Source organism: Gallus gallus, chromosome 14 (genome assembly GCF_016699485.2).
Source record: "Gallus gallus isolate bGalGal1 chromosome 14, bGalGal1.mat.broiler.GRCg7b, whole genome shotgun sequence".
Taxonomy (NCBI): Eukaryota; Metazoa; Chordata; class Aves; order Galliformes; family Phasianidae; genus Gallus; species Gallus gallus.
This window is the reverse complement of record NC_052545.1, coordinates 14,111,031-14,134,764: the sequence shown is the minus strand read 5'-3', so window position 1 is coordinate 14,134,764 and position 23,734 is coordinate 14,111,031. Positions and strand designations below refer to the sequence as shown.

Here is a 23,734-nt window from a genome sequence, read left to right as displayed (position 1 = left end):
GCACGAGGCAGCGTCCTCCTCTGCTTCCTTGTCCCGTTTATGCTTAACATCACAGAGGCACACCTCGGTGCCTGGGATGGCAGAGTGTTCTCAAACCCTTACAGAGCTGCTGGGATGTGCAGTGCCAGTGCTGGTGCACATGTCTGGGGTTTGCTATGTGCTCCTTCCTCCTTATGCCACCGGAGGCTTTTGACAACCCAGCGTTGAGTCTCACGGTTCCCAGCTGAAAGGCCTGATTCAGAGCTGCCCTGTCCATTCACCTGAAGGCAGGGCTGGCTACCAGCTTCCCAGCACCACTGGCAGCAAGAGCCTGCTGAAAACCCAGCCAGAGCCATTTCCAAGGCTGCTGCATCCCACCGAGCCTTCAGGGAGACCACGGGGGCATCCAAGGGGGTCGCCGTGGATGCAACAACAAAATCGACACACGTTTGGCAAAGGATTTTAGAGACGTGTTTGTGACCTCTGCTGACCGTGGTCTGACACTTCTGTGCTGCTCACTGCAGTGCTGCTGTGTGCTTGTGCAGCGTGTGCTTTTGACCACCCTGCTCAACAGAGGCCAGAGCAGCTCTGGTGTCCAGGGGTTGCTGAGGGTGGTGATGGCCATTCCAGCTCCCGGCCCGCCTCAGGAGCGGTGAATCCTTTTGTGTGCAGGAGGCAGCATTCCCTGTTCTGCATTACGTGCAGGAACGCTGCTTGGATCGGGAAGGCTTACCCTTAAACTATTACATCACCTGAGAACTGAAGGAGGTAGAGATCACCTCGGGGGGAGCAGCACACAGAGAGCTGCCAGTGCTGACATTGCCAAGAGAGGAGCTGTGGCCATGAGGCCAGCACTGAGCCAGCACCAGAAGGAGTCTGACCACCTGTGTTGGCTGTGCCGGCACCACGCTGCATCCCACGAGAGCAGCACCAACACCTTCACACTGCTCTTCCCAACGGGCTGCGGGGGGTCACAGTGTGCGGGACACATCCTGACCAAATCCCACCCGATCCCGTTTGGGGAGGCAGCTCCCACCCTCTCTGCCCCAAAGCCCCAAAGCCACCGCATCCCTTGGCACAGAGAGCTGCTGAGCGGGCTGTGACGTTGGGTGTGTGCCAGGACATCCACAGCCCCTTCCGTGTTTCTGATAGAGGCCCTCTGTCCGTGCTGTGGAGCAGAGCATGGGACCGTAGCAGCAGAACAGAACAGGCTCAGCGTGCGGAGCACTGCGGGTGAGTGCTGGGCTGGCTGTGGGAGCCCCACTGGGGCTGGGGAAAGCTACTGCTTCCTGGAGGCGTTTGCTCTTCAGTGTCAGGCGTGGACTGGTTTCTTCAGACCGAGGGAGAAATGTTGGTTGTAATAATGGTCATAAAGCCCCATGCGAGAGCGGACCGAAATATTTAATTAAAGCGGCGCTGATTTGCTGCAGGAGCTGCTGCTGCTCACCGCCCTCCTCTGCTGAGAGCAATGCTCAGCTGCCAGGAGCCGCTTCGCTGGGAGCAGCTGGGGTTTGCAGGCACTCAGGTGTCAGCACTGACACTGCCCTCAGCCCTGCGTGCACATGTGGCCGTGCTCAGCCCTCTGTGCCCGTGGAGCTCCCGCCGCCCTCCTGTGGGTGCTCCTCGGGGCTCTGTCCCCGTTCCACATTCAAGGCTGCCTCCCACCTTCCGTGCGAAGCCCCGGAGGTGTAAACACACCTCTGAAACCTCCTTATGTAACTGCAGCATCCCGTGTTTGTTTTGTCTTGCAGTATTCATTAAGCCGAGAGTGTCTGCGGCTAATTTGTTATCACCCTGCTCTTAAGGTGGATGTCTTACACTGAGACCTCTCTGCCAGCACGGGGATGAAAGTGAATGTTTCATCGCTGAGTCATTACCTTGTAACTCCTTGGCATCTTTAGGGATCTGGAAACCCGTATTTACACCTTGGAAGCGTTAAAAGCCGTCGTGATAATCTAGATGTGTTCCTAAGCAGGGTGTTCATTTCACTGCCTCCTTAACTCAGGCGTTGTCATTACAGCAGTAATAGCAGCAGCGTACCTGTGTGCTGGGTTAGACTTCCTTGCAGTGCCCGAGAGCCAGAGAGCTGCTCAGCTGGGATGCTGCAAGGAGCAGCCGTGCTGCCAAGTGCTGCCAGGCAGTGAGAGGAGGATGCCCCGGGGGGAAGGGAGAGGTGAGGGGTGGTGCAGATGCTGCAAGGGGATAGGGGAGGCAATGCCCAGCCCATCCGTGAAGCCACGAGGTTCTCAGCACTGCAAGAAATTGCCCCAGCCTGCCTTCACTGAGCTGGAGGATGCATCGCCCAGCCTTAGGAAGGGCTCTGAGGGCATGGCTGGCAGCTGAGGGGCGGCAGAGCCCTAACCCTGGCTTTAGAGCCAAGGAGTTCACTCCTCCTCATGCAGTGTAATAAAGCAGAGAAGATTCCACTGCTGGGCAGGGTATCCTAGAGGCGGGGCTGAGCCACTGGAACATGAAAAATATATTTTCCCTGGGGGTTTGGACAGTGGATACAGAGCCTATGTTATGGGCAGGTGGAGAGCTTTGAGCCTCTCCAAGTGCTGGGAAAGGAGGGGAATCCTTCCAAGGTGCTTCTGAGAAACACTGTGGTTCAACAAGTGTCACTCTGGGGATGGAGAGCAGAGAAAGACTGGAGCTGATGGAAGAGGAAGGCTAGCAGGAGTGGGTGTGAATGGCAGGAGATTGCCTTGGGTGCCTGCAGAGAGCAAAGATGGTGCTGCAGAGGAGAGGATGGTGCAGCGGGACGGCCATGGAGGGGTTCTGTACCCCAGGTCCAAGGGCAGAGGCCCCTTCTCTCACTGTGCCCGGGTGGCACCAGCATCAGTGGTACCTGGCCTGGGACCAGGGATGAGAACCTGCTCCCAAATGCCCCAGCCCAGGGGACAAGGAGCTGCCCAGCTCCAGCCCACAGGGCAGGAGGAGCAGTGCTCCGTGCTGGCTCTGTGCTGCTGCCAGCTCTGGCAGAACAAAGTTTGAGTTTCAGTTATTTCTGTACAGCTTTCAATGTGTTAAGTGAGCTTTCGATGCAGGCTCTTGCTGTGCCGGTTGTCATAGAAACTTGAAGGGCTTTTTTCTCCTATCCCCCCAGCCCCTTTCTTTAAACCAAAGCCGTTTTTTTTCCCTTCATAATTTCACTTCCAATGCAATTAAACCTGCTTGGCCCCTGCCGCACCAGGAGCTCCTTTTGTCCTCACCTAGGGGTGGCACACCTTGTCAGCCCTGGGTCCCGACCCATGGGGACTCCAATGTGTTGGGGGTCCCAAGCCGTGTCCGAGGGCACACAGGGGGACCCATGCCCTGAGGGCAGCAGTAGGGCTCACTGGGCCGTGCTGGGACCAGCTGGGAGCCCCCTGCACCCACTGCAGCCCTCCCACATCCACCACACCTGCCATTAATCATGGCTGAGGAGGCAGGCGCAGAGGGGTTGGCTTTGTGGGTTTGGTGGAATGGGGCTGTCACACTGCACTGCACGGGCTGTGGATGCTCTCTGAGCAGCATCCCTTCCTCCCAGCTGCTCCGAGGGGCCCGGTGAGGCCCCATCCCTGTGCCAGCCCGCTGGCTCTGCCCCTCTGCATGGAGTGGGGCACGTGCTGCTTTCTCCCTGACCCATGCTCTGCTCTGGGGCAACAGGAGCAGGATTTCTGTCAATAAAGTGAATGCAGCTCGAGCTTTTAGAGGCAGGACATTTTCCCAGCCCTTGGATCCATTTTGTGGCCCGTCCCCCTGCAGCCCCTCTGGTTTCAGTGTCCCACTTTAAGCACAGCATCCTGATGGCAGGAGGGCTCCCCTGCCACCCTCAGCAGCACACGTAGGTACCTCCCCTCTCCCACAAGAACGACATCAGCCCTTTTTGCCGCAGCACCACATTAGGGCCTTGTGCAGGGCTGTTCACCCGTGGTGACCCCCGGAGCCCCTCCCTCGCTGGGACAAATCTCTGCCCCTGAACGTGGCTGGGATCCATTCCACGGTGCTGGGCAGCCTCAGCACGCTCAACTCAGCACCATCAGGCATCCCACATTTCTCTCTTTGCCCCTCAGTGTTTACTGTTGCACCCATCTTTCTGTCATCCACTCATTTTCGGAGCGAGGATTCTGTTTTCTCCCCCATCACCCCAAGCACGCTCCCCTGGAGCTCGCTGAGAACACCTCTCTGCAGTTCCCTGCTCTGTTTGGGATCTGCCAGCCAGCTCCCAGCCTATTCAGTGTGCTTCGTTGGCACCATGTAGTACTATCTTTTAAAACCAGAGCGTCACGAAGCACTGAGCGCTCCGACTGCACAGGCTGCGTGTGCATGCAGTGCTTTTACAACTCAGCCTGCATTCACTAAAGAGCAAAATCAGGTTCATTTGACAAGATCTCTTTCCCACGAAGACCTGCTGGCGGGTTTTAATTACAGCCTGCGTCCTTTAATCATTCCTTAATTTCACTCCAGATGAGCCCAGGCTCCGGGTCTCAGCCCTGGCCGCTCCGCAGCCAACTGGGTCCCCCTCCCCCAGGCTCTGCACAGCGCAGTGGGGCTCTCTGCCCCCCGGCCCCACAGCCTGAGCGCTGCCCAAGGCACACTGAGACCCAGTGGTAGCTGTGCCCTTCTGCCTGTCCCAGCTGTGCATTTTCCTAATCAAGTGTCTGCACATTGTAGCTCTTCATTTCCATTGGCCTCTCTTTGTTGTGTGTTCCATTTCCACTCTGAGCCCTCATTTGGCAAACAGGGCTTTAAGCCAGTTGCTCATTTTCCTACCATGTGAAACTGGACTTTGCAGACATTCGACAAACTCACCATAAGGAACTCTATATTTTCCCCCCGACTTTTTCAAAGCCTTTCCTTGCAGTGGGTTTATCCCACCTCCCAGGCATAAGAACAGCCATTCTGCAGCCCCATGCATGCCCAGCCGGCTGCCACCACCCCTTGTTGGTCTGCAAGGATTGCAAGCAGCCTTGTGTGTGCCTGACTCCAGCCTTGCACGATGAGGAGTTGGCCCCAGGAATGCTTGGAGATGCACGTGCTGTGGTGCTGCTCACCCCTGCTGCGCAGAGGCTTCAATCTCCTGACCATGGGAATCATTGCAGCAGGTTTCAGTGGTGTCAACTGCGTGAAATCTCTGCCCATGAGTGAAGATTTCCAGTGCCTCACTCTCCTTACTCAGCCTCACCGCCCTGCGTCACCACCGGGCCATGTGCTGTAGCACAGCAGTTTGCTGCTGCAAAGGCAAAAGCTGCCCGTGCTGGTGGAAATGATAGCATTGGCCTTGAAAGCAGTGAGCCCCCGGGTTTCTGTCCTTATGCAGTGCTTCTGGTGGGGCCATTTGCTGTGGGAAAATGAGGGACCATCGAGCGGGATGTGCTATTTACCTGGCTGTGCTGCACAGATGTGGAGATAGTGCTAATTTGCTCTGGGACCGGTGTGTCTGAGGACATGAAAGGAGGGAAGTACGTTGGTTTTGCTGCACCCTAACAGCAGCAAAGGGGAGATCTGACACTCTAAGCTTGCCCTCAGGTTTTGGCCGTTAGCAAAGGCAGGAATCAGAGCAGCACGCTGACTGCCTGCGACGTGGGGCGGAGAGGGGAGGGCGCAACAGCTTGACTGTCCCTGCAGGTCTGGGGCACTGTGTAGGGCAGCAGTACCTCCAGCATTGCTGAGCAGCTCTTGGGGACACGGATCCCACCCCGTGAGTGCTCCATCTCTGCCCAGACTGCACATGGAGCCTGGCTGCCAGCCCAGGACATACCTCTGCCACATCCAGAAAGGGCTGCTGGGGAGAGGGTGAGCCTGTAATAATCTCTGAAGGGTCACTGGGCAGTGATATTTTGACCTAACTGAAAACCTGATGGAGTCGAGCTGTGGCCATCACTGGCAGGTTGACTCTGAGGAGCTCCGTGTGTGAGTTACAGGTGCATTGCTCAATGGAAAAGGGCTATTTCACTGTGGGTATGCAGGAGGTGTGCTGAGCTCTGGCACTCCAAATTCAGTCCCTCCCAGGCTGAAGATGTTCCAGCCCAGGGCTGTCATGCAGCAGGGGATGTGGGAAGGGGACACAGAACCCCCTGGTACCCCTCTGTATGGGGTGGGCACTGCACTGTGCTCTGGTCCCACTGCCCTCAGCCCCACTTCTGGCCTCACACCAACCCACAGAGCCATAGAGTTCCTGCAGTGTGCCCAGGGGAGCAACATGGATAGGGGGGCAAAGGAACCCGAGGACCTCCCCTCACTAGGGCAGTGTACTGTCCCACGTTTAAAAATAGGAAAGGCAAACCTCCAAGAAGCTCAAATACCTCAAGAGAACTGCTGGACCTGGCAGCAGTGGAGTAGGGGCTGTCTGTAGGTTTTTCTTTGCGGTGGGAGATAGATAGGAAAGAAAATCGCCCAGGGAGGGAAGGCTCAGCCACCTTCATTCTCCCCTCGTGTCATGGATGCTTTGTTTGCCAGAAGTGCAATTATTTGGGCTGCTGTCTCGTCAGACAGACGAAGTGCAGCTCAGGGCTTGCTGATGCCCAGGCTTGGATGGGCTCTGCCCACAGCCATGCTGCACCTCCTGGCCGTGGTCCTGGTGTCACCTCCTGCTGCGTCCCTCTCCTTGTGACAGCAGGTTCAGCGCAGGGGCTGAGGCCATCAGTGCATGGGTTTGGCACTGCTCGTCCCGAGGCTCCTTGCTCCATCAGCTGCCTTCCTTGCAGGAAGTGCAGCTCATGTGCTGCCGTTCCAGATGTTTCACCCCCTCCCAGGTGTTTGCAGGCAGCCCGCTGCCCACCCCTGGCATCCCAGCATCCTCAGATCGAACTCACCAGCCCAGCATTGGGAGAGCCCTGCCCATGAGGCTGTCCCCACTCCCCCAGCTGTCCCCACTCAGTGCCACGAGTGCTGCTGTCACTGCAAGGCACGGCTGTGTCCCTGTGCCTCTCTGCATCCAGCAAAACCTCTGCAGCAACCCACAGGGATCCTCAGAGGAACGCGGAGCCCTGAGTGCGCAAAGGCTACGCTGAAATCTGCACCCCAGCCCAGACACTGGGGGTGTCAGCTGAGATTTCCCAACACAGAGAGAGCCCTTTCAGGTTGGCCTGCTCAGACACTGCAGCTTTAATGCCCGAGCACCCAGCGTGTTTCCACTCCCCTCGCATGCATCAATCAGGTCTCGGTGAGGCTCTGAAAGAGCCAGTTTGTTAAACAAACACACTTAGTGTAAAAAGTTTATTCCAGTTAATTGGGACTTCATTGCAATGGAAACAAATTACCCAGCTGTCATCTGCCAAGCCAAACAGTACCAGGGCAGAGGGGGTCCTGGCCAGGCAGGAGACAAACAGCCATCTCAGGCAACCTTATTTATGTCCTTTTTATACGTTTCGGTATTTATTTGGACATTCCTGAGCAGGAGAGCTGGGTTAGGGCCCAGCTGCACGTCGCAGCGTTGCACGGTGTGGGCTATCACCGGCTGCAGGCTGCCGGCACGGCGCGGTGCCCGTGGCCGTGGGCACGTCCGTGTGCCTCCCCGCGGGGCAGGGGGTGCTGCGGCAGTGCCAGGTGCTGCCAGCTCCCGGCGCGCGGAAGTGACAGATAAAGCCATAGGATTAGCAGCGGGTAACGTGTCAGGAGCCCGGCGTCCCCTTCCTGCAGCATTAGTCACCCGAGCCTGGCGCTGGGGCGGGGGGTGAAAGTCATCGAGTTACCTCCCCCCGCTCGGTGCCTCGCTCCCATGGGCCGTCCTTGCTCCGTCCCTCTGGACACAGCTGCGGGCTGCGTGGCATGCAAAGGGTGTGCGTGGTGAGGGGTGCTGGGCTCATCGGGCTGCGGCGTGGTGGGTTGAGGTGACAGCACGGGGACGTGCGAGGTGACAGCGGGATCCTGCCCTGGCACCAGGATGGGTGCCTGAACTCCTGTGTGCACCCGCTGGGTGAACCTGCAGAGGGATCCGGACAGGCTCGAGAAGTGGGCACATGAGAACATGATGAGGTTGAGCAAGGCCCAGTGTAGGGTGTTGTACGTGGGTGGGGGCAATCCCTGATGTGTGCAGACTGGGAACGCAGCAGTGTGCGCTCACAGCCCCAAAGGCCGACTGCATCCTGGGCTGCATCAGCAGAGGGGGGCAGCGGGCAGGGAGGGGATTGTCCCCCTCTGCTCTGCCCTCGGGAGCCCCCACCTGCAGTGCTGCGTCCAGGCCTGGGGCCCAGCACAGGAAGGGTGGGAGCTGTTGGAGCGGGGCCAGGGGAGGCAATGAAGATGCTCAGAGGTTGGAGCACCTCTGCTATGGAGACAGGCTGAGGAGCCGGGGTGTGCAGCATGGAGAGGAGAAGGGTCCAGGGAAACCTCACCGTGATCTTCCAGTGCTTGAAGGGAGCTTATGAACAGGAAGGGAACCGCATTTCCTGATACAGTCTGATAGCGTTACAACAAGGAGGAATGGCTTTGAACCGAAAGAGGAGTTGGATATTAGGGGGAAGTTGCTTACCTGGGGGCAGTGAGGCGCTGGCACGGCTGCCCAGAGCTGTGGGTGCCCCATCCCTGGAAGTGCCCGCAGCCACAGATGGGGCCTGGGCAGCTGAGCTGGGGGGCACAGCCCACAGCAGGGTAGGAGCTGGGGGCTATGAAGGCTCTTCCAACCCAACTATGCTGTGAGTCTGTGTGGGAAAGACAGTGGCCAGCACTGGACAGGTCAGGTTAGGCTTTGACTGTGGAGCTGGGAAGGGAGCCTAGGAGGAATCAGGGAGTTTGGCATCTTGGTTCCAAGGAGTCAGCTGGTCCATCTTGAGAGGCACCCGGAAACCACACGGACGAAAAGCCACAGAGACCTGTGCTCCTCACCGAAGTGTGCTGCTGGCCATTGCTGCCATGTGGGCAGTGGGCTCTGTCTCAGCCACAGCCGTGTGCCCTGCTCAAGTCCCGCCATCCCGTCTGGCACAGCCCTGGTGCCCAACAGCACCGGTGTGCAGGGTGCCACGTAGCCCCTCCGCCGACTGGCAGTCCTGTGCTCTTGGGAATCCTGGTTTGCTCTTCCTTGCACCAGCACCTCCTTGCACGGCACCATTGGGGCGCTGTGCAGGGCCACCACAGCCACCCCATGCGGTGGGGACGGCGGCCGTGGGCACAGCGCATTGGGTGGCCGTGGGCACCGTCCCCCTCAGCGCTGCCCTCCCCGAGGTTTCTCTCTTTTCAGCCGCGTGGAAACAAAACCGAATGTGACCCACAGCTCCGGGTCCCCCCGCAGCTCCGCAGCTCCGGGTCAGATGGAAATTTTTAAGCATTTAAAAGCCGTGCATGGAGTAATTCAAAACAAGCCTCGAGTGTGTTTTGGACTCCATCGAGCTGTCGTCGTCGCCCGGCTTCGGCCGCTGTCTGTCCGGGACAAGGGCTCACTTTGAGCCTCCCCTTCTGCTGAAGGGGGAATGTTTTCGTTCCTAATTTAGCGCATCCGTTCCGCCGGGGTCCGACCCGACTCCCGCAGAGCCGCGCAGCGCTGGGAGCTCCCGCAGCGCCCCTCCTGTCACCGCTCACAGACCTGCCTGCCCTCACACTCAGCCTCCTTTCCCCGGGCCCAGGCTCGTGCTCGGTGGGGGATGTGTGAAGGCACAGTTTGTGCTCGGTTTTTTTCCAGGGTTTTTTTTTTTGTTGTTGTTGTTTTGCAGAGGAGGGCGAGTTGGCTCATTTCTGAACGCCCAAAATAAGGGTTGATGCGGTGTGGGTCACTGCTTGTCCAGGGGAGAGGCAGCACCGGGAGGTCCCACTCAGGCGTTGGCTCCCAGGCTGGGGAGGTGCACTTCATGAAGCATCACTCTGCTGAGCCGCTCTCACCCTGGCAGATACCCACATGCTTTGGTCCCTCCAGCAGCTGATCCCAGCTGAGAGCCCCTCACGAGGCCATGGGAGCGCAGTCCCCACGGGGTGCTGAGCACCCTGGACCCAGCACACCTTTCCCCTCTTCTCTCATCCGGTTTGCTATAGGTCTGGCTGCAGCAGTTCTGGGGTGGAAGTTGTCACTGAGGTCTTCTGATCTTTATGATGTTCATTAGCACAGTTCTGATCAAAGAACAGCACGTTCCCTCCCTGTCCTCGTTTTCCCCTTGGTTAATAACCCATTGCTGCTTCGGCTCATTTTGAAAAAGAGACAGTAGCTTTGGGAACGGCTCCGGATATAATAGATGGACGTCAGCAATTCCAACCTGGTCTTTAAAGTGGCGTTAATTCAAAGAGAGGCGCAGTCCAACAACTGTGTTTGAGGCTGCAGAAGGCGCGTTCCGTGTCCAGGCAGCACCGAGGCTGTCTGCCCCAAACCCTGGTGCTGTGGGGTGCTTTGAGCTGGGGCTGTGCTGGAGCATCCTATAGGGCTGTGCAGCGGCACCTGTATCTGTTGAACGCACCGGGCTGGGGCTTGGAGTGCCCAGTACTGGAGCTGTGCTTGGACCTTATCCCGGTGCCAAGTCACCTCAAAGCAGGGTGAGAGGCCGTGCCCATGGGGTGCTTTTGGTAACACCTGGGGTTTGGCTCCAGGCGTGGTTGAGATGGCTGTGCGCCTTTGGCAGCCGTGGGTAAGAAAGCAGTGGACACCCATGAGATGCCCGAAATGTAGCCGACCGCATCTCCCATCCTATCCGTTCCCTGCTCATTTCTCAGCACCTCCAAGTCACCTTTCTACTGTGTGTGGCAGTACAGCCGGCACAGACACAGCCCAGGGTGCCGTTCCAGCATCCAAACCCATTGCTGCCAATAGGGGGTTTTTGCAGACCCCCCAGAAGCTCATGGCTGCAGCACTGCGTGGATCTGCTGCTGGGACCTCAGGGGGCTGCATGCCCTGTGACGTCCCGGAGGAAGCTGCAGGGCAGTGTGAAGGTGCTGTGTGGGGGTTGGGCTGCTTCCCATCATGTCCCACCTGTGTCTGTCATGTGCTGAGATGTGGTTTTGGCAATGACCTACGGCGTGTTCTGTGCTGGAGGATGGAGCGTGGTGGAAAGCGTTTGTGGTGCTATTGCCAGCGCAAATAATGCACCTCTTCTTGATTCTTCAGGGCACCAGGTTTTCTTCACGGCAGAACCTTCCTGTGGTTTATCTGTCATTGCTGGCTGTTTGCTTTCGGAGTGTCTGAAGCAACCTGCTCAGGCTCCCTGCAGCAGCCCCGCCAGCAGCACCGTGTCACACATCATGTGGTTGTGGTCTGCTGCGTGGGGTGGGCAGGTGCTGCCCCGTGTCCCTGTGGGTCCCCCCCCACAGAGAGGCTGGGCAGCGAGGGCACGCTGCATGCTGGTTCTTCACCCCTTGGGATGTGACTGCCTTTCACAAAGAGGCTTCTGTGTCCGAATGAAATGCCTTTCAGCAGCCTGGCTGGCATGGCTGTTCTTTGTTGGGGTCTGAAGAAATGGGCCTGATGGGGATTTAAGGATGGCGGGCACAGTGTGATGCACACAACTGGTGGCCCAGGAGCTCCGATGGCATCGAGTTTGTGACACCAGTCTGTGCAGCCCTGGGCAGTACGAGCTAATAGGGAAACAGGCACCAAGCTGTTGGCTCACAGGGCCTGGCTTAGGCAGCCCAGACTGCGCCCTGTGCTTCTGCAGGACCCAGGGAGAGCCACTGTGCCGTGTCCTCGGGGTCCCACAGCTCCCATGGCCCCGCAGTGCCCTCAGGAACCAGCTTTCGGCTCTCGTGGTGCTTGCCTGGAGCTGTGCTGTTGGTTCCTTTGGCCCTGGGTCCCTCCCCGCCGCCGCGGAGCTGCTCTGCGCTTGGCTGCAGAATTGCACTCAGCATCCCAGAAATGCGGCTTTCATCCGGGAGCCAATAGTCACACAGCCTCCGTCCAGAAACCATCATTATCGACCGCTTTCTTGTTCTTGGTTTCTTTGAACTACAGTTCCCAGGATGCCCGAAGATATGCAGACATCCGAAGACAGTGGTTTCCCATAAACTTTTGGGGTTTCATGCTTTGTAGGCAGGAATGTTTTTATTGCATCGCAAAGCCCTTCAAGTCCCTCAAAGCTCCGCGGCGGTTCCGTGCTGTGGGGAGGAGCGGGGGCTGCCCAGGGCTTTTCTCCGGTGCCTTTTTCCCCTTGGTCCCTTCTCCAAGGGGAACCTTTGCACGTCCCTGGGAGGAAGGGGTGAGGCACAGTGCTGTGGGGGATGCACCGGCAGCAGGGAGCCTGGCGGGTTGCGTTTCCAATAGTGACACGCTCACGAGAGCTACTAAAAAACTGGAGAGGGAATTTTTCCTTTAGCCTGGAGATGCTGTAACTGTGACCGAGTGGGGCTGGTGCTTGCTGCATTCCACCCGTGTCAGTGTGGATCTGTGCATAGACCAGGCTGTGCGTGAGCCCACGTAGGACCCCACGGCTCCGCAGCCTCCCACTGCCCAACCTGGGGCTGGGCTCTGTGGTGTGCGGCTGGGCTGGCCCGGGTGACTCCTTACCTTCTGTGGCCGGGGAGGTGCTGAGGGAGGGCACACCCCGGGCCATGCTGCGCCTCTTGCCCTGCCCCACAGCACCCTGCACCAGCACGCCTGTGCGCACAGCATCCCCACATGTATTGCACGCCTGTGTGCACCAGCGTGTCCGCATTCAGCGGTGTGCCATGTGCACCAACATGCCCACGTGCACGCGTGGCTGCTGGCACCTGCCCGTCCTCTGGGAGGTGCCCGATGGCGTCAGCTGGTGTGGTCCTCTGCAGGTTGATGCCCGTCCAAAAAGGAAAACCGTGGAGGCTCTGCGGCCAGCTCGCGTTAACCACATCACTCCTCTCCTGCACTTGGAAACCCCAGCCGGTTGGGCAGCCCAGAATAACAAGTCTTTCCATTCCTGCGCGCAGCGTTGGACGCGGGGCCATCGAAAACAAGGGTTGGCTCCAGCGTGAGTGCCGCCGTCAGACTAAACAACGGCAGGTCCATGGGCTGTCCGTGTCCCACAGCGGGCGGTGGGCTGCGCTCCCGGCTGCTGGGCAGAGAGCGCCGTGCAGGGCTGACAGCACTGTGGGGCTGACACTGAGCGCGTCCCGCAGGGCTTCTCTGCTCCCCGGTGTGGGGGATGTGCTGAGGAGCACTGCACCCTGGGGTACCTTTGGCTGCGGCCACAGGGGTTCCGTGGGGAGGGGACGCCGAGCCCCGGGGAACTCGTCCTGGTTCTGAGCGGATCCATGGGAGGAAAGGGAGTTATCAGGGTTTGCTTTGCAATTCATTCCCGATTTTCCCAGGCTCTCGGTATCCCGTCAGTTATGATAAAAGCCTGAATTGCTACAGGGAACGTTCTGAAGACCGAGTGCCAGAGCTGTGTGTGCCAGGCTCCTGTCCCCCAGCAGGAAGGGATGCACACACGTGGCTCCGTGTGGCATGAGGACACTCGAGGCTCACACAGCTGCCGTGGGACAGCCCAGGCCCTGTCCTGCTGCCCTGCACAGCCCAGCATTGCTTCCCATAGAGAGACATGGCAGAATCCTTAAAAACAAGCCAAATGGCTAGGATTTGACCCAAGGAAGGCAGTTTCTACCTGTCTTATGTTCCCTGCAGTTGACTGGAGCTTGGTTTTGATGTGGCTGATTTTGAGGATGACGCACACTGATGCACGCCCATGAGATGGTGCTGCCAGCAGTCTGTTATAAGGCAAGATCAGATCCCTGCTCCCATTTTCTTTTAGCTGCTTCACAGCGCCAAGAGGGGTTTCAATGGGACTGGCCTGTGCTTGGAGGCCCCAGCCTGAGCTGAGAGTGCTGCTTGGAGCTGCTCTTTTGTGGTCTGTAAGGCAGACCCAGGCAGTCCAAGGCCAGCTGAAGACAGCCCATCCAACAAGTTGGGTTTGGGGCTCTCTGTACTCAGCATCCCCAGCGTGCCCAGCCCCGCTGCTCTGCGGGCAGACAGCTGCTGCTCCGAGGGCAGAGCTGCTGTCTCTGGGGAATACAAATGAACAAAATCACTGCTTTGGCAAAGGATTTGCAGGGGAACGACATGCAAATTTACCTTCCGTTCCGAGTGTGGATGGGCATTAAAATATAGTGTTTGAAAGCCAAAACAAAGGGACATTTTAATTTAGGACTCATGAGGCGGTCCCTTCTGCTTGAATTTGCATCAAATCCTTTGCAGCAAAAGCTGTAAGTTTAAAAAAACTCAAAGAAAACAAGAAAAAGTTCTAAAAATGCCACCCAGTTCCAAGGATTGTCACTTCTTTTGTGCAGCAACCGGCTTGGTACTGCATCCCGTAGGGGCTGACAGGGATGGGCATTGTGAAAGGCAAAGGGTGGGCGTTGGGTTTCTTGGCTTTAACGTGGCTCCAGCACAGTCAGCCTGGGGGACAGCTGGGCCTGGGGACCTCGGGGTGCACCCAAAGGACCACAACATTGGGAGGGGAGCGAGCGGGCAATTGGGGCTGCGCTGCAGGACATGTCAAGTTGCTTCCCAGCCTTCACCATCAACACCTCACATCTCAAACCCACGCTCGGAAACAGCTGCACCACTCATCTGACCACGCACGGAAGGTATCTCCATCCTCCTCCCCACGCTTCCCTTCTCCTCTCACCCTTGGGACTGCCTGCCCGCCTGGTGTTGTGGGTCAGAAATAGACAGCATCCCCCGGCTCACTACTTGTCATACATCCCAATAACGCCAGCTATAATTAGCTGCACGTATCAAAGCTGTGCTGCTGGAGGAACTTTTTGCAGCCCCATTATCATCTTTTAAGCAGAGGATCTCACACGGGGCCTCGTCCATCTGCGGTCCGGCTGCCCCTCCCCACGTGGTGGGGGTGAGCTGCCCACAGGTGGCCCCGGGGCTGCGGTGCCATCAGGCCTCATACTAATCTCGCTAATCACACTAATGACGTTAATCACGGCTGGGTCAGCACCACCAGGGGGGCATGGAGGGGCCAGGGATGTGGGGCTGGAAGGAGCCATGGAACAGTGAGCATCTGCCCCCGAGGCTCTGAGCATCCCACCCAGTGCCCGCCTGCAGTGTGCGAATGCAGCACTGGGGGCTCAGGAGGTCCCGTGGGCATTTGTCACCTGCGAGGCCACCACCAGTGGGGACTGCTGACCGAAGCCATTTCCTGAGCCACGAGGACAGCCCAGCAGCATGAGGGGCACTTGGGTCACCTGCCCCAAACTGTACGTGGGGTTCGGTGAGAGCTGGGGCCGCTCTCGGTGCCACTGCCCCTTCTGCTGCTGATGGAAGAGGGTGGCAAAGCAGGGCCTGCAGGGAACAGGGCCTCTGGGGGCACGAGTGGGCTCAGGGCACGTCATGGCATTGGAGTGTGTGTGGTTATCCCTGGGCCACCTCCCCGTGCCTGGTCCCCATGCCCAGCCGCGCAGGCTCCCTGTTATGTAAAGCACTGACAGGCGCGACCAGGAGATTCTTCAGTGTCGGAATCCGAGTCACATGGGGCTGTTTTATTTCCCCCTTTGCTAATCTCGTTTCTATAGAAACAAGATTGGGAGGAAAAAAAAAAAAGAAAGAAAGAAAGAAGGAAAGAAAGAAAGGAAAAAAAAAAAGAAAGAAAGAAAAGAAAAGGAAAAAAAAAAAGAGCAGAGCGGAGCCGGCAGGAGCCCGAGGTGATGGGTGAGGGAGGCGGAGGTGGCAGCTGGGCGCGGGGCAGCGGGGCTGCGCTCCCGGCCGGGATGGGAGCGTGCGTGCGGCTGTGTGCGGAGAGGGGATGGGGATGGGGATGCAGCCGTGGAGCTGTGCGCGGGTGAGCGCTGCTGGCTGCTGGCAGAGCGCGAGGGGAAGGCGGAGGAGCGGTGCAGGTGAGTGCGCATCCCGCGGGCATCGCGTCCCTCCCGGCGCGGCACCGTGCGCGGCCCGCCGGTCCCATCCGTGGCCGCTGCTTTGGGGACGCGCTCGGTCGTGCCCAGGGAGCGCGGGGCTGCGGGCGGGATGGGGTCTGCCGGTGCCGTGCTCGTGTTTGACGCTCGGTGGGGGCTGCGTGCGTGCAGCCGTGGGTCTGTGCGTGCTGCCTCTGCAAACTTCTGCCTGCTCGGGAGGTGGTTCTTTTTCTCTTTTTTTATTCTGACTGCACCCGTGCAAATAAAGCGCTTCCAGGAGCCCAACTGCTCTGCTGAGAGCCGTGCGGGAGCTGTGCCGGCTCCTGCCCTCCGTCCCTTTCCCAGCACGGGGGATGAGCCCGGCTCCGAAGCTGGTTGTGCAGGGACCGTTCCGGGGGGAGGCACAGCCAAGAGCGCTGCTCGTCGGGTACTGCAGAGTGCCTGCAGCCACCTCGTGCCCCATCCTGGCGCTTGTCTCGCCCGTGCCTGCTCGGGGGGATGCTGACTGCCTTGCAGGAGCTGGGTCAGTTCACTGCCACGTCCAAGCACGTGCTGTGTCTCAGGCCAGCGAGTGCAACAGGTGGGAGCTGCTCCTGCCCTGGCTAAGATGTCTCCCTCGCTGCTGCATGGCTGCCTCAAGCCCTCCTGCAGGATGCTGGTGAGGGGCTGGGCTGTGGGCAGGGGGTGCTGCTGGTGCCACCTGCAATGGCTGCTCCTAGTGGGTGCAGGTGCCCTGAGTGCCTTCTTGCCTTTCTGTGATGGCCCTGCAGGCTGGGGACAGAGCAGGCACAGGAGCTGCTGCCGAGGGGTGCTGACCATGCATGGCCCTCACATGCACCAAGCTGTGATTTCGTGGGGAGGGGGGGTAGCTGCATTCCCCTCCCCCCAACACTCCCACCCCCCCACATCCCCATTGCCTTCACTGCCAGCGTGCTCCACTGCAATGTTCTAAGCTCGGCGGTGTTGCTGCAGGAATCTCCAGGGCTGATAATTATTTCTGGGAAAAAGATGCTGTGTTCGGACTTAAACGCTGACATGGGACTCTGAACATGTGTAATCTGGCTGACAGATGGCAAGTCAGAGAGGTGTGATTTATGATACAGCACAGTAGCTGAACAACCTCCTCTGGTTGTCAGGAGACGGCTCTCCCCATCGCTGCGGTTGATGTTTCAATTGATGGCTCTCCCTGCGGGTCCCTCCCTGGTGGCAGGTTTGGCAGGAGCTGGGGCCAGGCAGGAGCTGGGGCCAGGATGGTGTGAGGAGACACACACACCTTGCTGGCCAGTGCAGCCTGCAAGGGGATGGGGCTGACAGCCAGTGGTGAGCTGGCCTTACTGCGTGGCCTCTGTGCCTCAGTTTCCCTGTCATTACCGTAATATGGATCAAGGGACAAGGGGCAGCTGTGTTTGGAAAGCAGCTGGGGAGTGGATGTGTGTGACAGCAGCATCCCTGCTGTGCCGGTGTCGCCTCGGAGCTGGGCACAGACCCAGCAGTGTCCCAGAACTGGAGCTCGGGGGGCTGAGGGTGCACCCAGCATGGAGCCTGGGGTTGAGGGGAGGGGGCAGAAAGGCTTGGGCATGGTGTGCACGCAGCCGGGGCAGAGCAGGTATGATTCATTCTCTCTTCTGCAGCACCGTTTATGTAAAGCAGTGCTGTATAAATAGCCAGATGATACTGTAATGTGCTCCTGGATTTCTAAATAGAAAAGGAAATGAAGTCTGTGCTGGAGCTGTTGGGTCTGGTGGCCTCAGCACGCGTGGTCACCTGGCTCCAGCGCAGCCCCTCTCGCCCCCCATGGGCACCACTCCCCCAGTGCCAGCAGCATCCCTGCGTGCCCACATCCTGCTTCCTGCTGTGCCCCTGGTCTCCCGCTCCCAGGCTGCCCCGTGCCTCTGCTCGGAGCCCTCAGGGCACCTCTCCCTGTCCTTCCTATGCCCACCCACACCCCTCAGCTGCACCATCAATCCGGGAGAGGATGCAGGCCGAAGTACCGGCTGCGCAGAGCCAATGGGAGCGTATTCCAGGCAGGTCCCACAGCTCCCAGGCCCCTCAAGAGCAGTGATGGGCGCCGAGCATCACTCCTCCCGGCGGTCACATAGCCCCAGAGAGGCTGCGTCTGCAGCAGCTCTGCTCGCAGTGCTCCCATGGGCACTCCTCACCCCGTGCCTTCCCAGCAGCGCTCCGAGGGGGAACGCTGGGGTTTGCATTTCTGCTGGGGTTTCTTTAAAGGCAAACCTCATCCTTTACATCAAAGTCGCGTTTCTTCCCAAGAATGTGAGGAATGACCCTGGAAGGGCTGACCGCTCTTTCCCGGCGGTGATGGCGGAGACGAGCGCCTGCTCCAGAAAGCTGTCTCCACCCCGTCCCGAGCAACAGCAACTCATAAGCTGAAAAATAAATCAATAACCGGAGTTAATGAATTGAAGATGTCTGTGTTTAAAACGTATCAGGAAAAAGACTGTTAGCTGCTCGTGGTTTATTTAATTATTATGAGAAAAGAGCGAGAGCTCTCGTTTCTGAGAAGTCCCTTCTCTTTATGTTGCTGTGCTTTAAGAGGTATTTGGTCAGCGAGGCGGCTCAGGACCCCGGAGGACAGCAGCGATGGCTCTGGCAGCACGCAGTGGTGCCATGCGGAGGCTCAGCTTTGTGCCGCTGCTGCAGCCCTGTGGGGCTGACACCGGAGCCAAAGCACTGCTCGGCCTCTGCTGCTGTGCTGCGGTGCTGCTGTGCTGCCCGCTCTGCTGCCCCTCAGAGCCCCCTGCCCCTCGCAGCCCCCAGCACGGGTAGCTTCAGTGACATTAACGCCTTTCCTCTCCCCTTCCCCAGGTCGGAAAGCAGCCTCTCTAGGTTTGCCCACCGCTTGTCGGTGAAGCAGAAGCAGGAGAAGAGAAGGAAAGCTGAGTATGGCTCGGCCGAGCTGTCTGCCTTCCGGCCCAGGTCTCTGAGCATTGAATGGTAAGAGCTGCAGGACGGGGCTGAGGGCAAGCAGCCTCCCAGCCCCCTCCTGCCCCCCATCCCCACTCTGTCTGTGCTTTGCCCCATGGGATAACGCCCCTCAAACCATCACCCCGCCGCAGGAGTGGCGGGCAGCCCCGGATGGGTGAAGGGAGAGCAGCGAGATGGGCATCCATCGGGGCTGGGCAGCAGTGAGCCCGCTGTGTTGGGTCCCAGCCCCGGGGGTGTGGGGCTGCCCCTTCCCCATGCTCAGCCCAGCTCCACCCCGGCTTGGTGAGCGCTCATTCAGCAGCCTTGGAAGCAGATCACAGCCGGTCCACCCCGCGCTGGAGGTGACCTGCTAAGGATATTTCAGAGAACTGGAAATTGCATTGCTCTCTACTTCCTTAGAAGGAGAAAGGAGGGTAAGGCTTAAAGAAAAAAAAAAAAAAAAGTGAAAAGAAGAAAGAGAAAAAGAAATGCTGAGAAATTTTAAGAATGCTAAGTTTGGTTTTCGCTTTCCCTGCTTTCTTTGGAGAACTTTCTGGCATTCGCTGTATGTTCTCACACTTCTGCGTGAGGCGGTGGGTCCTCCTCCAGGCTGCTCCATCCGTGAGGTTATTGGGCAGAGAGCTGTGCAGGTACCGAGGAGGCCAGGCAAGGAATTTCAGCTCTGTGGGATCAGATCATTTTCCTCTCCGTTGCACAACCTTCCTTTTTGCTGAGCCGATGTCATCAGAAAGCTGTGCCTCAATTACTCTCAATCTTCCAAACACGAGAATTTGTAACACAGCAAGCAGGAAAACAAGCAAAGTGCTCATTAAAACCCATCAGCTTTTCATCTTCTCTTTACTCACTCATACACGAGAGAAGTCAGTGGGTCTCTTCTCCCTTTAATGCCTGTCAGCCCCCCGGGCTGCAAGATGGGAGCCCATCTCCCTGCAGCGGTTTGCACAGCACTTTGCACAGCTGTGGCACCGCGGCAGCAGGAAATGGTGCTGCTCTGTGGGGCTGTGGGGCAGTCTGCACACAGCTCTGGGGGAGGACAGGTTGGCTTTCAGCTCGGCTTGCTCTGCTGTGGTGCTGCACTGAGTGAGCGGGGTCTGATCCCGAGCTCAGCAGTGACCGAGCAGAGCCCCGTTAGTTCTGCTTATTACTGGGAGTGGAGGGAGAGCTGGCAGGGAAAAGGTGAAGTCTTGAGAAAACACTTCTTCCATTCATATGTTGTTTACCCAAATAAATACTTCATTATTAGGATATTTTTTTTTAGGGTATTTTTTTTAAAGGCAGCACCACAGAGTGCCCACTGTTGGGAGGAGGCACACTGGGCAGTGCAGCATGAGCTGGGGAGAGCCTGGAGTGCTCACGGCCGTGGCCCTGGCGTGGTTCTGCTGCTCCATGTTGTCCATCTAGCTCTGAACCCTCAATGAGACAAAGCCTGAGAGACAAAAGCATTTGCAGCTCAGCACCACCTGTTGTGTGAGTTCCGAATCAGAACCCTGACGGCCCCTGTGGGGACATCCTGGTGTCTGCAGAGCCCCCCTGGGAAATGTGAGCATCCCTCTTTCCCCTTGGGGTGAGCTGAGCTGAGTGGGAGCCTCCTCTCCCGGTGTGTCACCTCGGGAGTGATCCTCTCCCCAATTACGTGAGCCTGAAGCAGACAGGAGGGCTGCACCCCTCCGCTCCTGTTGGCTGTGTGCAGGGCGAGGGATGCTCTGTGCCCTGTGTTGCTCCTGTGCCCAGCAGCAGTGTGCCCTCCTAGCTTCAGGTTGTGCCCTCCTGCCACTGATTTGTGCCTTCCTGGCATAGGTTTGTGCCCTCTTTTCCCTACCCACCTCTCATTCCAGCTCTCCTTGTTCTACTTGCCCTCTGCTCTCTCATTTTCCCCTGCTTTCCTCCTGTGTCAGGGTTAGGATTAGGGGCCTGAGGCATCTCAGCACTCCCCGGTTCCATGTGGGCTCCCCACATTTTCAGCCCCTCTGTGTCTGTGGTCAGAGCAGCGCGTTCCCATAGCAGTTGAGGAGAAGCGCAGTGCATTCCTCCTGTCCCATCCCCTATCCCCGCTCCTTGGCTGCCCACCACGAGCAGTGCTGGCAGGAGCCCTGCTGGCCAGGAGAGCGGGGGTTGAACATTTCCTAATGCAATAACATTCCCCCTTTAGGTTTAAGTGGGATGGAGACTCTCCCCGTGCAGCTGTTGGTATGGGGGCGCAGTGGCCGTGCCTGGGAGGTGCCCCGCTTCCAGCTCTCAGTGCAGGGCCCTGCAGGTGCCGAGTTGCTTTGGGTCTGGCAGACCATCTGTGTGGATGGTTTGCAAGGCTCTTTGCTTGGTGATTGTGTTTTTGCTGAGGGAGTTAGCAGTGACTTTTTGGGAGCCAGGGAGCAGCAGCACCATGGAGGGCTCCGTGCTCCTCTGGGTAGCGTGGCCATTCCTGAGCAGTCCTACCCCTTACACTGCATGCCCAATAGGAGATCCACTTCTCCCAAGCCCAGTGCCTCTTGGTCTGGTCAAGGAGCAACAGGAGGGAGAATCAGGCCCTGATGCACCCAGTAGAAGCATTGCTGGGGTCTGTAGGGCCATGGGGATGCTCAGAGCTCGGGGATGCTCGTGGCAGGCAGGGAGACATGAGTCCTGCTGGTGCCATGGGGCGTGTGGCCGTGCTGGGGTTACATGCACCCATCGTGGCTCCTGACTCCCGGCTCAGTGCTGCTCCTGGCCGGGCAGTGCGGCAGTGGGACGAAGGAGCGGCGCTTTGTCTCTGCTGGGAGAGCTTTGAGCCATCGCTCAGGAACAATGGCCAAGCTATGGGGTCATTTGTTCTGGTATTTCAGCAGCTCCTCATGATTTATGGGATGTTTTGTTCTGCTGCTTGTCTTAGCTTCCCCCTCTCCACCCTCCCCGTCTCTCTCCCTTCTCCATTTCAGCTCCTCCTCCCCCCGTTCCCAATTCCCCTAATAGCTGTGGAGCCTCTCTGCCGTATGAAGTAATGGTATCTGGGACTTATTGAATTAGCTGTGTGGAACCGGACTTCAGCACTGCGCTCTGCTCATGACGGCACGGCCCTGCCCCAGGGCTGCGGTCGCCCGCACGACCCCACAGCCCCATCCCCACACCTGGGGGTGTCCGCGGGGTGCCCCCAGGATATGGGACAGCAGGGGCTGCCCCCAGGGCCGGAGCTCATCGATGAGGGACTCGCTGGTGGGGACAAGTGCACCCTCAAAGTCCAAGAATCACAGAATGTCTTGGGTTGGAAGGGACCTGAAAGTCAACGTGGCTCCGATCCCTGCCTGAATGTCCCTGAATGCTGGGGTCGCCCTTAGGAAAGCATCTGAAAGGAAGCGTCACCGGCAGGGAGCCACAGAGGGAGCAGCCGGTGCCAGGGTCTGTGAGGACAGGAGAAGGCAGCTGGCACTTGTTTCTCATGTGGCTTCGGTGGGAAGGAGGCAGCCCTCTGGGAAAGGGACAGAGAAAAATGGTCAGAGAAGACCAAGGTGCACGTTCAGAGCCCTCGGGCTGGACCCTGCCTCGCTGAGAGCACAGGGAGCAGATGTCATTTATTGAAAAGACTAATCTGAGCTATGGCACCGGTGTGTGGTTCTGGGCGCTTCCTCCTGCTGGTAATTGGCACATCCAAGCCTGATCAGTTTATTTCTCAGTGCAGCATATCCATTATCCTCAGTGCACGTCGACTCCAGCCCGTTTGCCATCTCATTTCTTTCTCAGCCCCCATGGCCTGGCTCTGTACAGCAGGATGGATGCTTTAGGTCCCCACCAGGAGTGTAGAAAATGCTCCCCATTGTGCAGGATCTCCAGTGCTCCTCCATGGATGCGCCCATGCCTGGAAGGTGCCCGCTGCTGGGTTTGTGTAGCAGCACCCAGACCCTGTGGCTGTGCTGGAGGAAGGTGCAGAGATAGCACAGTCCCTCATGTGAAGGAAAACCTCGTGGATATCTGGGTCTTACTGCGAGCCAAGCCCTTCCTGTGTGCTTTGCAGGATCCTCTGCACTGGGTGCTGGCTAGTGTCTGTGTACTGCATTTGGAGGGGGGTCTTAGCTCTCCCAGCCCTCAGCCTGAACACGAGATAGATGTCAATGCACTTTTGCAGTGGGAATATCAATAGAAGTTCTGGCTTCCCGACAATGGGGCTCTGGAGCCGTGGGCTCTGAGCATGACTTCCCCAGCACTCAGTGGGGCAGGCGGGGGGGACCAGGCTGGTGTCTGGGGCAGACAGGGTCCTGCATCACTGCTGATCTTATGGGGACGCTGAGATGTGGAAGCAGCACTCCTCACTTCACCACCACCTCCCCATCCCCACCTCCCAGCTGCTTCAGGGCAGTGAGTGCCTGTAGTCCTCCCTCATCCCGCAGACAGCAGCAGCCTGTGTTGCGTGGTTTTCTCTGCTCTTTGATAGTTTCCTCCTGGCTGAGACACTACTGCTTGCCAGGGTTCCAGGAACCTCCTGTTTGTCTTCCTGGAGAGTGTGTCCAGGTGCCAGCTCGGTGCTGGACCTCCTGGCTTGGCTGCTGTGAGACGGCTGAGCAGTGCCCTGGGTGTGCTGGGATCTCCCTCACCTCTGCCCCGTGCTCTCCCCTGGCTGTGAGCTCACTCTCCTGCACTGCTTTGCTTCTCATGCACTCCCTCCACCCAGCTTTCTTCCACCGCTCTGGGGAGTCAAGGGAACCCCCCCATCTCACTGAGCATTGTGCATCCCATTGAGCATTGTGGATGTCAGGAAGAAGCAGTTTCATTCCCATCTGCTGCTCACTTCCAAGTTCCCTTTTCTTCCTTTTTGTTATCTCTGTTCTCCCCAGCACATCAGTGTGTGTCCATCTCTCCTGGTGTGCCCCACGATTGCTCACTGGGGCCTTTCCCTTCTCTCCCCTGACCTAGTGGCTAGCAGGGAATGGAACTGGATGATCTTTAAGTCCCTTCCAACCTGAGCTGCTCTATGATCCTACGATCCCACTTTCATCTGTTCCTTTACTCCCGGTGTCAGTGGGGAGGGTCAGGCAGGGATGAACAACACAAACTGACTCGTGGGGGTTTCTGAGCTTCACCCATCACCAAGGAGTGAGGCCCAGGCTGGGGCCCGGGG

At 58.3% G+C, this 23,734-nt stretch overlaps 1 protein-coding gene and 1 non-coding gene across 17 annotated transcripts in view; both read left to right on the top strand.

Moving 5' to 3' along the window:
• The window catches only part of ANKFN1L (ankyrin repeat and fibronectin type-III domain-containing 1-like), a 134,202-nt gene that overhangs the window by 91,374 nt on the left and 19,094 nt on the right, over positions 1–23,734 (top strand). For 14 of the 16 annotated variants that reach the window (XM_025155149.3, XM_015294759.4, XM_046900777.1 and 11 more), the window contains one exon: positions 18,532–18,660. The exons of the other annotated variants lie outside the window; for them this stretch is intronic. In XM_025155149.3, the coding sequence (XP_025010917.2) occupies positions 18,532–18,660 (129 nt within the window). The remainder of the gene's footprint in view (positions 1–18,531; positions 18,661–23,734) is intronic. 16 annotated transcript variants of the gene reach the window in all.
• On the top strand, positions 11,574–11,675 carry MIR1588 (microRNA 1588). The gene has a single exon (NR_035074.1). It is a non-coding gene; the product is annotated as a microRNA 1588 (primary transcript).